This window comes from Pteropus vampyrus, unplaced genomic scaffold (genome assembly GCF_000151845.1).
Source record: "Pteropus vampyrus isolate Shadow unplaced genomic scaffold, Pvam_2.0 Scaffold86, whole genome shotgun sequence".
NCBI lineage: Eukaryota > Metazoa > Chordata > Mammalia > Chiroptera > Pteropodidae > Pteropus > Pteropus vampyrus.
Window position 1 is genome coordinate 1,409,804 of NW_011888867.1, and position 15,928 is coordinate 1,425,731.

At 51.2% G+C, this 15,928-nt stretch overlaps 1 protein-coding gene across 1 annotated transcript in view; it reads right to left on the reverse strand.

Moving 5' to 3' along the window:
- Positions 1-13,136, reverse strand: part of FBLIM1 (filamin binding LIM protein 1) — an 18,940-nt gene extending 5,804 nt beyond the window's left edge. The window contains exons 1-5 of the mRNA XM_011363500.2: positions 13,057-13,136; positions 12,385-12,653; positions 7,376-7,560; positions 6,826-6,943; positions 5,438-5,607 (exon numbers count right to left, since the gene is read on the reverse strand). Of these exons, the coding sequence (XP_011361802.1) occupies positions 5,438-5,607; positions 6,826-6,943; positions 7,376-7,560; positions 12,385-12,634 (723 nt within the window). The 5' untranslated portion in view covers positions 12,635-12,653; positions 13,057-13,136. The remainder of the gene's footprint in view (positions 1-5,437; positions 5,608-6,825; positions 6,944-7,375; positions 7,561-12,384; positions 12,654-13,056) is intronic.
- Positions 13,137-15,928: the final 2,792 nt, after the last annotated feature.

Here is a 15,928-nt window from a genome sequence, read left to right on the forward strand (position 1 = left end):
AAAGCTCTCATCCCCGATGCAGCGGGCACAGGTCACACACGTGAAGCAGGCTGGGTGGAAGGCCCGGCCCAGGGCCCTGATGATGTGTTCCTGGACCACCCCACCACACTTGCCACACTTCTCCAGGGTGTCCTGAAACAGAGGGCCATTGCCTCAGAGCCTTCCCTTGCATGTGCCACAAGGGGCTTTTGACTAGTTCAGAAGGGGCGTAGAAGGCCAGTGGTGCTGGAGAGGAGCTCAGATTGATGTAGTCGGCCTGTAAGTACTACCTCCGAACCTCCACTATTTCTTAAAATGGATCGAGCCTGGCACTGTGTCCTTGGCTTACAGTGAGGACCCCTGCCATGAAGCTATCTATCTATGACTGCATGTTTTGTTACTAGGAAATGCTTGAGGCCAGTGTCCACTAGGGCCCATAGAAGAAATTTTTCTTAAATCTCAGAGTCAAGAAAAGGAATTCCTAGAGAACTGGTGTACTTTTCATCTTACGGACAATAAACTTCGAAACTCTTTCCCTTTTCCATTTGGTCACTTGGAAGCTCAGAGTCAAATTTCATGTTCTACTTTTAGGAACAACCGTAGGGGTCTTTCATTTATTATATATTTGGGGGTACTAACTTTCCCTTTGGTCTCATCTCACTTTCTACTTTGATTTTCTTCCGTTCTGATTTATTTATGTCACATCTCATAGTATTGTTATGTATTCTTTAAAAAAAATGTGTTTTTATTGTGGGAAGTACACTTAACATGAGATATATCCTCTTGACACATTTTTAAGTGTCCAACGTTGCTGACTAGAGGTATATGTGCAGCCTTATAATCTTATACACTGCCTCGAATCCATTCGGGAAGGAGGGGAATAAGACAGAGGTAGACAGAGGCAGAGAGATATCACTGAGACAGAGAAGAGGCCTCTCTCTAACCAGTCCATCTTTTTTCCTAGACATGTCTCTTCCATTCCTGGCTGTGCTCCTGGTAATTTTAACCTGATTTCATCTTACATATATATTTGGTGGAGGCACCATTTCCCTCCCTAGCAAACTGCTCAAGTCCCTCCTGGCTGTTTCCAGCTCTCAGCATCCCCTCTCACCTCTGCTTCCCCTCAGTGCCGCACCCCTGCCTGGCTACAAGCTGAGGGAGGGGGATAAAGACATACCACTGTCACATTGAGGGGACAGAGGGGTCCTTTCTCCTCCCACAGTGATTCCTCGTTGCCTGTGGGCAGATCATTCCGATTTTTCTAGATAGTCCCAACTCCTAATATCCTAACTCCTCAAGTCAGTAGTTTTCAAACTTCAGAATCACCTGAGAGACTCGTTTAAAATGCAGACTGCCAGGTGCTATCATCAGGAGGACAAGGTGAGGCCTATGCACATCCAGGTGGTGCGTTTGTGGGTGGTCTGTACACCACATTGAAAAATGCCACCGCACACCATTGGAGAGTCAGTGATTCCAATACCTTGGCATCCGAACTAGCTCTCCCGGGCTGCGTTTGGTACCCAGAGGTAACACAGACTCCCCCGTTAGGCTGTGCATCGGAACCTCGTGGCTCTAGGTGGGAGAGTGGTCAGACCACAGACAGGCTTCAGAACTAGATGGGCATGGGGTAGAACTCCAGCTCCGTCGCCTTCTGGAGTATGACCTTGTGTGACAGGCTGAGTGACATCCGCAAAGATGCCCAGGTCCTAATCCCTGGAATCTGTGACTACGCTGAATGGCAAGAGACTCTGCAGGTGTGACTGAGTTAAGGACCTTGAGATGAGATTATCCTGGATTATCCAGGTGGGCCCTAAATGCCATCAACAAATGTCCTAGTAAGAAGGAGGCAGAGGGAGATTTGACGCAGAAGGAAATGTGATACTGAAGCAAGATATTGCCCTGTTGACTTTGAAAATGGACCAAGGAATGCAAGGAATGCAGCTTTAGACGCTAGAAAAGGCAAAGAAACGGCTTCTCCCCTCGAGCTGCGGGTAGGGGGAGCACATGCTTTGAGTTTGACTCACTGAAACTGATTTTGGACTTCTGAACTCCAGAACTGTAAGAGAATAAATGTGTACCGCTTGAAGTCACCAAGTATGTGGCAATTTGTTACAGCAGCCACAGGAAACTAATACACCCCGACCGAGCTCCTGCCCCTCTCTGAGCCTCAGCTTCCTCATGTGTGAAATGCATCGAGAGCGCCTACCCGAGGCCCAGGATTATAATAATATAACGTCTCCCGGGTGCCCAGCTTGGCCCCTGGCACCTGGAGAACTGCCATGGGGGGTTACCTGGTAGCAGGGTTCGCAGAGGGGCCGCCCATCCTTCTGGTAGAAGCTCTGCCCGGCCAGCTGGCGGCGACAGGTGCGGCACGTGAAGCACTGGGCGTGGTACTGCCTCTTCATGGCTTCCACGGCCAGCTCTCGGGGGGACACGGTCTTGTGGCAGAAGGCACAGATGTCTGGGGTAGAGGAGACACAGGCCATCATCCACTCAGCCTGGGAGTACTGTACCCAGTCACCACCCAGGACATGTCCAGAGTGCCAAGTCTCTGCCTCGAATTCCTGGGGGGTGTCGTGAGTGTGACCTGATCTCCTGAGGGTCTTGAGGAGCAGTAAAAAGCAGTGTGAGTGGCTTAGGAAAAGTGTCAGGGCAACTGGGTTGCCATCTGCAAAAAATTAAAGAGTGGGGGGCTCTCTCATGACACCTCACACCCAGGTCATCCCAAATGTACAGATCTCAACATGTAAAATGAAACCACAAAGACACTAGAGGAACCCAGAGGAGAATTAGTTTATAACCTTGGGGCAGAGAAGGCCTTTCGGTGCACGGTAAGTACTTAATACTGCTCATTAAAATGAGTGACCCAGAGCAGGAGAGGCTGTGGGCAAACGGGCACGCAGACACTGTGGGCCAGAGTGTAGGTCAGGCCGACCAAGAGGGGCGATTTGGCAAAAATATCGAAGTTACAAATGCACCTGCCCTTTGACCATCGTGCTTTCTCTTCTAGGAATTTATCTTACAAATTTGCACGTGAGCAAAATGACCCACATGCAAGGCAATTCATTTTGGCCTTATTTGTCACATCGAGAAGATACCTCAGCACTCGTTCAGACAACTGGTTAAATGCGCATGGTAGGACCCAGCTAAGGAATATTATGCAGAATAAGGAGCCACTCTATGTTCTGATGTGGAACGAGCTCTAAGATGTATGAAGGAAAGAAAGTGCAGAAAAGCACAAAGTTTGCTATCATTTGTGGAAAAATGGGGAGGCAGTGGATACATATTTGTATTTGCTCACATACGCATAAACTAGCTCTGGAAGGGTATGCGAGACATCACCAGCAGAAGCTATCGATACAGGGATGGACTCTTCACTGTGTACCCTCCTTTCACGCTTTCTATTTTGTACTATGTGAGGGTCTTATGTATTCAAATAAGTAGTGAAAAAAGTTCAAGGCATTTTTGCTATCGCAGCAAATTTTATTGGTCAAATTTGAACGGTTTTTAGTTATAAAGGAAAAATGGTTAAGGCCATGCAGATAAAGGCCTGTCACTGACCCGTGAGCTGGAGCAGGCGCTGTGGTCCCTGCTCTCCCAGCTCCCATGTGGAAGCCCATGCCAGCCTCACAAGGGCCCCTGGGGACCCTCCAGAATCCTCCCAGCCCTGTGCCCGTACCTGTGGATGCCTCTCTCTCAGGCAAGCCAACAGGCTCTGCTGGGGGAGGCGGCAACTTCTCCTCTGCAGGCCTGAGATGACCGGGCTGAGGCTGGAATGGAGCCCCCTCCTATTTGGGGGTACTAACTTTCCCTTTGGTCTCATCTCACTTTCTACTTTGATTTTCTTCCGTTCTGATTTATTTATGTCACATCTCATAGTATTGTTATGTATTCTTTAAAAAAAATGTGTTTTTATTGTGGGAAGTACACTTAACATGAGATATATCCTCTTGACACATTTTTAAGTGTCCAACGTTGCTGACTAGAGGTATATGTGCAGCCTTATAATCTTATACACTGCCTCGAATCCATTCGGGAAGGAGGGGAATAAGACAGAGGTAGACAGAGGCAGAGAGATATCACTGAGACAGAGAAGAGGCCTCTCTCTAACCAGTCCATCTTTTTTCCTAGACATGTCTCTTCCATTCCTGGCTGTGCTCCTGGTAATTTTAACCTGATTTCATCTTACATATATATTTGGTGGAGGCACCATTTCCCTCCCTAGCAAACTGCTCAAGTCCCTCCTGGCTGTTTCCAGCTCTCAGCATCCCCTCTCACCTCTGCTTCCCCTCAGTGCCGCACCCCTGCCTGGCTACAAGCTGAGGGAGGGGGATAAAGACATACCACTGTCACATTGAGGGGACAGAGGGGTCCTTTCTCCTCCCACAGTGATTCCTCGTTGCCTGTGGGCAGATCATTCCGATTTTTCTAGATAGTCCCAACTCCTAATATCCTAACTCCTCAAGTCAGTAGTTTTCAAACTTCAGAATCACCTGAGAGACTCGTTTAAAATGCAGACTGCCAGGTGCTATCATCAGGAGGACAAGGTGAGGCCTATGCACATCCAGGTGGTGCGTTTGTGGGTGGTCTGTACACCACATTGAAAAATGCCACCGCACACCATTGGAGAGTCAGTGATTCCAATACCTTGGCATCCGAACTAGCTCTCCCGGGCTGCGTTTGGTACCCAGAGGTAACACAGACTCCCCCGTTAGGCTGTGCATCGGAACCTCGTGGCTCTAGGTGGGAGAGTGGTCAGACCACAGACAGGCTTCAGAACTAGATGGGCATGGGGTAGAACTCCAGCTCCGTCGCCTTCTGGAGTATGACCTTGTGTGACAGGCTGAGTGACATCCGCAAAGATGCCCAGGTCCTAATCCCTGGAATCTGTGACTACGCTGAATGGCAAGAGACTCTGCAGGTGTGACTGAGTTAAGGACCTTGAGATGAGATTATCCTGGATTATCCAGGTGGGCCCTAAATGCCATCAACAAATGTCCTAGTAAGAAGGAGGCAGAGGGAGATTTGACGCAGAAGGAAATGTGATACTGAAGCAAGATATTGCCCTGTTGACTTTGAAAATGGACCAAGGAATGCAAGGAATGCAGCTTTAGACGCTAGAAAAGGCAAAGAAACGGCTTCTCCCCTCGAGCTGCGGGTAGGGGGAGCACATGCTTTGAGTTTGACTCACTGAAACTGATTTTGGACTTCTGAACTCCAGAACTGTAAGAGAATAAATGTGTACCGCTTGAAGTCACCAAGTATGTGGCAATTTGTTACAGCAGCCACAGGAAACTAATACACCCCGACCGAGCTCCTGCCCCTCTCTGAGCCTCAGCTTCCTCATGTGTGAAATGCATCGAGAGCGCCTACCCGAGGCCCAGGATTATAATAATATAACGTCTCCCGGGTGCCCAGCTTGGCCCCTGGCACCTGGAGAACTGCCGTGGGGGGTTACCTGGTAGCAGGGTTCGCAGAGGGGCCGCCCATCCTTCTGGTAGAAGCTCTGCCCGGCCAGCTGGCGGCGACAGGTGCGGCACGTGAAGCACTGGGCGTGGTACTGCCTCTTCATGGCTTCCACGGCCAGCTCTCGGGGGGACACGGTCTTGTGGCAGAAGGCACAGATGTCTGGGGTAGAGGAGACACAGGCCATCATCCACTCAGCCTGGGAGTACTGTACCCAGTCACCACCCAGGACATGTCCAGAGTGCCAAGTCTCTGCCTCGAATTCCTGGGGGGTGTCGTGAGTGTGACCTGATCTCCTGAGGGTCTTGAGGAGCAGTAAAATGCAGTGCGAGTGGCTTAGGAAAAGTGTCAGGGCAACTGGGTTGCCATCTGCAAAAAATTAAAGAGTGGGGGGCTCTCTCATGACACCTCACACCCAGGTCATCCCAAATGTACAGATCTCAACATGGAAAATGAAACCACAAAGACACTAGAGGAACCCAGAGGAGAATTAGTTTATAACCTTGGGGCAGAGAAGGCCTTTCGGTGCACGGTAAGTACTTAATACTGCTCATTAAAATGAGTGACCCAGAGCAGGAGAGGCTGTGGGCAAACGGGCACGCAGACACTGTGGGCCAGAGTGTAGATCAGGCCGACCAAGAGGGGCGATTTGGCAAAAATATCGAAGTTACAAATGCACCTGCCCTTTGACCATCGTGCTTTCTCTTCTAGGAATTTATCTTACAAATTTGCACGTGAGCAAAATGACCCACATGCAAGGCAATTCATTTTGGCCTTATTCGTCACATCGAGAAGATACCTAAGCACTCGTTCAGACAACTGGTTAAATGCGCATGGTAGGACCCAGCTAAGGAATATTATGCAGAATAAGGAGCCACTCTATGTTCTGATGTGGAACGAGCTCTAAGATGTATGAAGGAAAGAAAGTGCAGAAAAGCACAAAGTTTGCTATCATTTGTGGAAAAATGGGGAGGCAGTGGATACATATTTGTATTTGCTCACATACGCATAAACTAGCTCTGGAAGGGTATGCGAGACATCACCAGCAGAAGCTATCGATACAGGGATGGACTCTTCACTGTGTACCCTCCTTTCACGCTTTCTATTTTGTACTATGTGAGGGTCTTATGTATTCAAATAAGTAGTGAAAAAAGTTCAAGGCATTTTTGCTATCGCAGCAAATTTTATTGGTCAAATTTGAACGGTTTTTAGTTATAAAGGAAAAATGGTTAAGGCCATGCAGATAAAGGCCTGTCACTGACCCGTGAGCTGGAGCAGGCGCTGTGGTCCCTGCTCTCCCAGCTCCCATGTGGAAGCCCATGCCAGCCTCACAAGGGCCCCTGGGGACCCTCCAGAATCCTCCCAGCCCTGTGCCCGTACCTGTGGATGCCTCTCTCTCAGGCAAGCCAACAGGCTCTGCTGGGGGAGGCGGCAACTTCTCCTCCGCAGGCCTGAGATGACCGGGCTGAGGCTGGAATGGAGCCCCCTCCGCCAGGGACTGTGGGGACAGGAGAGTATGTAGGACAGAAGTCATTCAGTGAGGGCCCCACTCAGCCCTCTCAGCTCTGCTCCTTGTCTGGTGGTACCAGGCACAGTTAGCCCCCTGGAGCCCCTCCCATTTCTGTGAAGGGCAGAGGATTACACATGGGGTTCCTGTGCAGCATAAAGGATTTAGATCAGACCCAGGGAAATGTCTTCTCAGAGCTGAAGGGGCACCTGAGGGGGAAAAGAATATGGCACTCCTTCTCCGGGACTTTGAAAAACGTGAGCAATTTTTACCAGCTTCAAAGAGCTTCGAAGAAGAACTGCCCTCAAACAGGAGGAAGGACTAAACAACTTCCAGGCTTAGAACCCCTGACAAGCCCAGAGAGCACAGATTCCCCAGCCCCAGCCCATGGGGCTCTGTCTGCGGTCAAGGCCTTGGCGGTACCTGTGGTGGGGGCGGGGGCAGGTGCAGCTGCTCTAAGTCTGAAATGAGTGACGCCCCCATTGAGGCCGGAGGCTGGTCATCGCAAGGTGGCAGGTATGCGGGTGGGGGCGGCGGCGGAGGTGGGAGGAGGTCCAGGTCGGGGAGTGCGTCCTCGCCATCCAGGGCTGGAGGAGGAAGAGAGCATCCTGCAGCCGGAAGGGGAGAAAGGATTGGCCACAGTCAGTGCAGGAGAACAGAGGAGGTGTCCACTTGCCCGGAAGGCTGTGCAGCAAGGTGGCTGCGGACTCAGGTCCAGGGTCACCCAGACCCGGGATCCATCCCCAGCTCTGCCACTGACTTGACGTGTGTCTTCCGGCAAGAGACTTAGGCTGAGTCTCCGTTTGCTCAGTTGGAAAATGGGTATCCATTGCTTAGGGTTGTTGTGAAGACTATGATGATGCACGTGAGGGCTTGGCACAGTGGATGGGACGTGCCACAGGCTCAGAAAACAGCAGCTGTCAAAGCCCTCCAGAGTAGCCCTCCCAGCCCGCTGCCAGCATGCCCGAAACCCCTGCCACAAGGCCCTTGTTGGGATACAAGCAGATCCAACCCCTAAGGCTGTGGTTCTCAAAGTGCGGCTCCGGGACCAGCAGCCACACTTGTGAGAGTGTTAGAAATGCAAGTTCGCTTGCTCTCCGCCTGCGGAACCAGAAACCCAGCCATGTGGAGCTTAAGCCCTCCCCAGGTGGTGCTGAAGCAGGAACCATGGAGTAGTTCAACAGATTCAGGTAATAGCCATCAGGTATTGAAAGCATTAAGTGGAAGGTTGATGGGGAACTTTCCAAAGGAGGGGGCAGCTTGACACCACCCGCAGTTAACCTCAGCAGACGTCAGGGGTCTTTCAATCCCCGGTTTGCTATAGGAAGCCACAGGCACTGCCTCTGAAGTGTTCTCACCAAAACAAGCCCAAACACATAAACCAAAACCAAACACAATCTAAGCAGGTCTCCTGAGTTAACCTCCATTTATAAGAAATTTGGAAGGCAGAGAGGCAAGTTGGATAAGACCACAGGACGCAAAGAGACAAATCAGCATTCGGGACATTCTACAGAAACTGACCTTATTTCTGCAACAAGTCAGAGGCATGAGAGAGAAAAAGAGAGACAATTTCCTTGAAATTAAGAGACTTTAGAGAAGAACAACCGAATATAATTGTACATATTTGTGCTGGCCAATGAAATCGCCACCAGCCATGTGTGCCTATCGAGCACACGAAAAATCCACACTGACACAGATGTACTGGAAGAGTCATGGAAGAGAAAGGATGTCTACCACCTCATAATCGCTTTTATAAAGACTTCATGCTGAAATGGTAATTTTTATATATTGAGCTGCGTAATATATATTATAAGAAATGATATCATTTAACTCTTTCATTTTTTCATGTGGATCCTAGAAAATTTTAAATTACGTATGAGGCTTGCATTTGTGACTCACCATATATTTTTATTGGATGATGCAGGTATAGATCTTATTTGATCCTGATTCAAAGGATGAATCATCTCACTTAGTTCTCCTCATTTTGAAGGTGAGAAAACGTTTAAAATTCCACTGAATGGTATAGCTCAAAAGGAGGACAAGACATAATGTAAACCATTCATTCTACCACAGTCCAATAGTTAAAAGGCATTTTTATGACAACTCAGGAAAATTAATTATGGGTAGAATATTAGATAATCATAAGGCATTCTTATTTTGTTTGTGGTTATGTAAGAAAATGGCCATATTTAGAGATCTACCCTGAAGAATGCGGGACTGAAATGACCTGATTACTGGCATTTCCTTTTAAATACTTCACAAAACAGAAGAAAGGAAGGAAGATGAAATAAATATGGCAAAAACTTAGTAATTGTTGAAACTGGATGTGAAGTATACAGGGTTCCTTGTACTGTTTTCCCTACTTCCGTGTATGTTTCAAAGTTTCATTAAAGTAAACCCCACACACACACGCGCACGCACACGCGCACGCGCACACACACACACACACACAATAACCCAACAGCAAACACACACACGCGAGACAAGAGTGACATTGAGGGTGGCCTTCCATTCTGCCTGCTAGTTCTTGTGCACAGCCTTTCGGATGCTCCTGGCAGGGAGGGAGGCGGCGGGCGGGGGATCACCCAGCTCCTGCCTCAGCCCCAGGCCCTCCGCTCTCCAGGAACAATCACTAGAATAACTCCTACCTGTTCGTGCTGCCCTGACAAGGGGCTGCCCAGCCCCCCTGGAGAGGCTACTGGAGGGTCAGGAGAGAATCCGTAGTGTGGGGCTGTGAACACACCCATGAAAATCCTGTCACTGCCACGTACAGGGTGAGTGCTATTAATAGTGCCTCGGGGTAAAAGACATGGCACTGTGCCTACCTCCTGTCTCTGCGGCTCAAGGTAGGCCAGGCTCCACCGAGATCAGGCTGCCTTGCCCTAGACCTTGCTCTAGACACTCATGGAAAGCAGATTGCCAGCGCCCCAAACTCTGCTCCCTAAAGACCTGGGCTCTGGTCCCATCCTCTGCTAATTTGCAGCAGCACCCCTCTGGGCTGCCGGGAATGTACTATACATATGGGAAGCTCGTTCTCGCCCAGCATACCAGAGGACCCCCTGGGGGCTTGTTAATGCCCCACCCCCAGAGCTTCTGATTCAGCAGGTTAGGGGTCAGCTCAGAGAACTGACTCGGTTTGAAAAGTTCTGGATGCTGCCTGTTCAAAGACTGCAGCATCGACATTACCTGGAAATGTGTAAGAAATGAAAATTTTAGGGCCCCACGACAGACCTGCTGAATCAGAAACAGCCAGGGTGGGGCCAGGCCAGCTGTGTCTGAACAAGCCCCCAGGGATGCTGATGCCACTGAAGTGTGAGAACCCTGCTCCAGATGAGCCGATGTGAGTCAGGAACCAGGCGCGGAGACAGCGGAGTGCTGCGGCCTCTCCCAGGACCTGCCTTAGGTTGTAGACAATAGGCTGTGAAGGGTGGCAGGTCCCGGCAGAGGCAGGAATTCAAACAAAGCGAGGGATGAGAGGGGACAGGGCAGGTGTGCAGAAAGAGGGTCAGCGTCGAGCGAGGATGACTCGGTTCAAGTGGCCCAGAGCAAGAGCAAAGGCAGCAGCCTTTTAAAGAGAAGCCACGAGAAAAACTGACTTAGGAGCAGGAGCAGTGAGGCGGCTGTGTCTGTCTAGCGTGGCACGGGGACGAGCGCAGGGAAGGAGGGGGCTTCTGCCAGGATGAGGGGACAACCACTAGACGAGGCTTCGGATGGCAGCCCGCTGTAGAGATGGCTTTAAGCAGCTGGCCGGACCCCCCCAGCCTGCTTCGTGTTTTGTGGGACCGGACTCATGTCCAAGCGGCTCACTTAGCAGGTATCTCACTCCAGCAAGGCTGAACCCCAAGATTCACTGTGCTCTGCTCAGGTTCACCCAAGTGCCAAACAAAATGGCTGACCAGTCACTGTGAAGCCACTCGCTCCCGAGGAAGGTCTTTTTTTTCTTTTTTTTAATCACATTCCTGTGATCTTCTGCTTATAATTCCAATAACCCATGGAAATGTCCTGGAAATTCTGGCATTTTGGCATCTAAATAATATTTCTTGAGCTCTGTCTCCTACCCAGAAGGGACATAATTTTCCTTTTTCATGGAATCACACGTCCCGAGGTGTGAACCTGGTTCATCATGGTCCTCGTTCTATGTGGAGAAGCAGCTGTGGAGAGGCTGTGTTCTTAGGATGTGTGGTTAGGATGGAAAGACCAATTTAGGAGGTCGCATGTTACATGAATATGGACGTACTCTCACGTATGGCCTTTTCGCCTGCTCCTTTCTGGCCTCCTGTGACTGGCATCTCCTATTGGTCTCTAGGTGGTTTCCATGGTGATGGCTGCACAGGGCTGCCCTAGCCTCGCTAGGCTGTCTGAGTAGGCACCGGGGGACTTGGGGAGCTCAGGTGCCATCCTGAGCTGGCCTCTCACCCTTGGCGGCTCCATGCCTCCGTGTTCCATCTGGTGCCCTGCCAGACAATGAGCCGTCCCCCTGCCTCAGGGCCTTGGTTGTTATCCCTCATTGCTGCCACCCAACCCAGCAACTGAGACTTTCCATGGAAGTGGCAGGGACAGCGGACTAGAAGGTTCTCTGTCACCATGGCAGCAGGGCCAGTCCAGACGAAGTACAAGGTAAAGGAGCAGTCATTTATGAAGTATCCATTCTGTGACAGATGCATCACTACTACATGATCAAATTTCCATTTTCCAGAGGAAAGCAAGCAAGGAAACAGCTTGAGTAAGATCACACAGCCAGAGAACGGCAGAGCCCGAGAGAGAAGAAAATCACCCTTCGGGTCCTTCGACTTGCCAGATCCATTCCTACCTCAGGGACCTCACGCTTGCTGTTCCCACTGCTCTTCACAATCCACCTCCCCGGCCAGCTCCACCCTGTCATTCAGGTCTTCGCTGAACGTCACGTCCTTGGAGAAGCCATCCTGACCACCCCACAAAATGTTGCACCACATTTTATTCCTGTATAGCACTTGTGTTTCCCTGACATTATATTTTACATTTTCATTATCTGTTTCCTCCACTAGGATATAAGTTTCGCGCAGACTGAAAACCTTGTCTCTCTTTTCATGTCCCCAGTGTCTGGCCTAGAATAATAACAGCAGGTAACACATTTCACACTTTCTACATGACAGGTACTGGGCTAAACGTGTGTATTAATTCATCTAATCCTCAAAACAACACTTTGAGAACCATACTATTATCCCTATTTTACAGATTAGGGCACTGAGGAATAGAGAGGTTAAATGACTTGCCAACATCACACAGCCAAGCAGTGAGGGAGCCAGGATTCGAACCCAGGCAGGCGGGTTCCAGAGTTTGCTGGCACATTAGATGCTTGATAGATGAAAGAATGAATGACCCGAGTCTGCCCTTCCCTTCCCACCTCAGTGCTGCCTCTGACCCGGTCTTCTGCCCACTCCCCACCCTCTTACCTCCATTGGAGAGCTGAGGCGGCACAGCTGGCACCGGGGCTGCGGCCCTGCCGGGGGCTGTCCAGAGACTGGGCCTCTCTGCTGAGCCGGCCCCGGCTGCCTTCATGGGGGCGGAAGACTCCCTGGTGCGGCCAGGCCGGGCCTCACAAGCTGCCCGCCTCACTTCCTCAGCCACAGCCTCGTGTCGACGTGGGGGTGCCAGGGTGATAAAGACAGACGAGGCGATGCGCTTCTCAGGTTTTGAGGCCATTGCCTCGGCTCCTGGTGGGCTGGGGGCAGAGCAGAACTTGGACTCAGGCAAGGCTCGGGACGCGGGGGTACACTCCGCCGGGACACGGAGGCCCCTCCCCCAAGGGCACGGAGCCTCCCTCTCAGCAAGACAGGAGTGGCCACCCCACTGTGCCAGTGGGACCCAGCCCAGCCAGAGAAGGGGCTGGGGATATCCTTTGTGGGTGGGTAGGTGTCCACCAGGGCACTTGGCTGCAGGGTGAGTCCCAACAGTCCTGACTGCCCCTCCCTGCAAGCCACACAGCTGGGGGAACAAAGGGCAGCCCTGCCCTGCTCACCTCACGAATGATTAATTTTCCTCCTCTAAGAAGTGTGAGGAAGGAACAGCTCCTCCAGCTCCCCCCACCCTGCCTGCACGGCCACACCCTGAGTTATTTCCCTCACCTGAGAACTGGATTCTCCTAGGATAGCCAAAGTCCCCAAGGTCAGGCCAGCTCCACTGTGGGAGGAAAACAGCGTGAACCGTTCGGAGCATCGGGGCTGGCCTCCAGGAAGCAGAGGCGACAGAACCATCAGAACTACTGGCTACTAAGACCTATTTGGTGCACATGCTGCCTTAAGCATTTTCTGCCTATTAACTCATAAATCCCCCAACGCGGCTGGTGGAGAGGCACTGTGACTATTCTCATCTTACAGATGAGGAAACTGAGGCAAAGAGGTGAAGTTACTTGTTCAGGGTCACGCAGAAGTGGAGCTAGGAGCTGAAGCCGGAGGCCACGCTCTTAGCCACTTGGCTCTGCTGCCCTCTCCCACCCCGCCCACAGCCAGCATCCTCTTCTTCACCATCAGCCAATCAGGTCTTGATTCTATTGCTGGAATCTCTCACCCTGCCCCATCTCCAAAACCAGGGCTCTGGTTCAGGCAGGTGCCTCAATGGGCTCTAATCCTGCCTCCTACCCTGTCCCTGGAGTGATCTTTCTAGATCATGAAGCCGTTTCTGCTCTATTGGAAAGCTCCCCACTGCCCTCAAGTTAAAGTCCAAATTCCCCTGGCCTCAACCCCTTTTCTGACAACCCTGGACCACTTGCCCTTCCTCGACTTTCTTCCTTACCTGCCTTGGCGTGTTTTCTACCACCTGTTCATCCTCTCTCACCTCCCAGACAGGTTGAATTTCAGTGTCTCCCCTGATTCCTGACCCCTGTCTGCTTCCACAGAGTGATGACAGCTCACAGGGCACACTGGCTCACTGTCACCACCCCCATAAGTGACTGCATGTGTCATCAGATATGTCTGTGATCTCTGTGTGACCTGAGTCCAGCTCACAGTATAGGCATCAAAGCCAGGATCTGGGAGCAGGGTGGCAGAGAGAGCCTGTTTTTTATCGCTCGGGTGGTTCCTGCAGACAGCAGCCTCCGGGGCCAGCGCTGAAGTGGGGCCATGGGGCGGGGCAAGTCGACCACACTCAGCTCAGGAGCGTGAAGTGGGCACCCAGGGGGAAAAGCATGCCCTTTTTGTCTCACTCTCCAGTTAGGCCACCCTGACATGGCCCCAAAGCCCAGCCCATAGGTTCATGGGGGAAGAAAGTAAACAGGGACCCAGAGAGTTAACCTCAAGAAGTGGGGCTGGACGGGTGAGGAGTAGAGGCCCTGAGGGACCCTAATGGTGGACTTGGAGCCTGAGGGGCCACTCAAAGGCCTCCCTCTGTATAAAGCCCAGCTGGCCACCGTGGGCAATCTTGGTGACTGATGGGGAACAGCAAATGCTCGCAAATTCCTCCTAAATTGGTTTATGTGTTTGGTTGAAATGTATAGCTCAGTCTGATCATAAAATATCTCTTCCAAAAAAGAAAGCAATAAATGAAGAAAGCTTCAAAAGTTCTTTAAAATATTATTCTTGTTTCTTGTTTTGTAAGTGATGTTTTGAAGTATATATGTTTATATTGACTGTCATAGTCTTCGGTTTTATACTTTGCTACAATTTTAATTATTTTCGTAAATAATTTTCAGAGTGCATCTGAGATTTAATACAAAAAACAAGATCACTTGCTGATGAAATGTTGGCTGTGTGCCAGCCACTGTACGCAGTACTTTCTGTGCCTCAAAACTCACCTAATTCTAAACACAGCTCATTTCGTTCCTACTTTACAGATGGGCTATGTGATTCCCCAAGAGGTTAGGTGACTTTTACAGGCCATCATGGCAGACTCTAACGGAGCACCATCTGACCTGAATCCATGGGTGTCCTTGGACCTCAGCCACACTTTTTCTTCCCTGGATGGCATGGGAACCCCCAAATTCTCAGGTTTGTTCTCACCCCAGAATGGCCCCATCCCAACCAATTACCTTGTGGTCAGTGCATTCTGGGCTGTCTCCAGATGGCTGTGGATGCCCCCTCGGCCTCCTTTCCACTCTGCTCTGACGCTGACCGCCCACCGCCGCCCCCCCAGCCTACCCCTTCGGGAAGTTGGATCTGTGGTTTCTCGGAAAACATCCAAGGCAAACGTCCCAGTGCTGAGCCAGATGTTCACAGCTGGGCACCCCCTCCCCAAACTCTCTACAGTTCCTGCAGGGACTACAGGCCCCAAGGGAAGGGGCCAAGCCGGGGACTTTTCAAAGTCTGGTCAGCTGGGTCAGTCAGGCCCTGGGAGGAAAGGGAGGCTCAGCTTCCTTCTGGTTCCACTGCCCCAGGGGCCACCTTGGAATGGGGTACATGTGAGAAAGCTCCCTGTGGGGCAGCCTCCCAGCCAGCCTTCCCCAGGGGACCCTCCACCCTGACTCTCCCTCCCCCAGAGAGCGAATCAGAGATCCAGCTGGGTGAGCGGAGAAAGTGGGAACAAAGGGTAGGAAAGTCATTTCCTGTCAAGAGGAAGGAAGGAGGATGAGATGTAGCCAGTCAGCCACCCAGCCCGGCTTCAGGCTGCAGCCAGGGCAGGGACAGGCAGGCTGGGGGGAGGGTCTCCAAGAGCTCCTAGCAGGCCCCCCATACCGCTCCTCTAACCTCCTCCAAAACTCTGGAACCACCCCAAGCTTTGTGCTTCCATACTCTGATAAGCAGTCTATGCTTGGTTTGGAATTAAACTTTGCTGGAAGTGGGGGTGGGGCTGCACCCCCTCAGGGGACCTGGAAGCCTTGGATAGGGGTTCTCCCTTTCTCTCACCCACCACAGGGAGGTGGGAGGCACACAGAGCTGGATTCACACGGGCCCCATCCCCTTCCTGCTGGGTGACCCTGAGCAGGTCACTGAACCTCTCTGGGATTCGGTTTTTTTATACGGTGAGAATGAGGTCCGTCCTGAAGGGTGGCTGGCTGAGAGCATA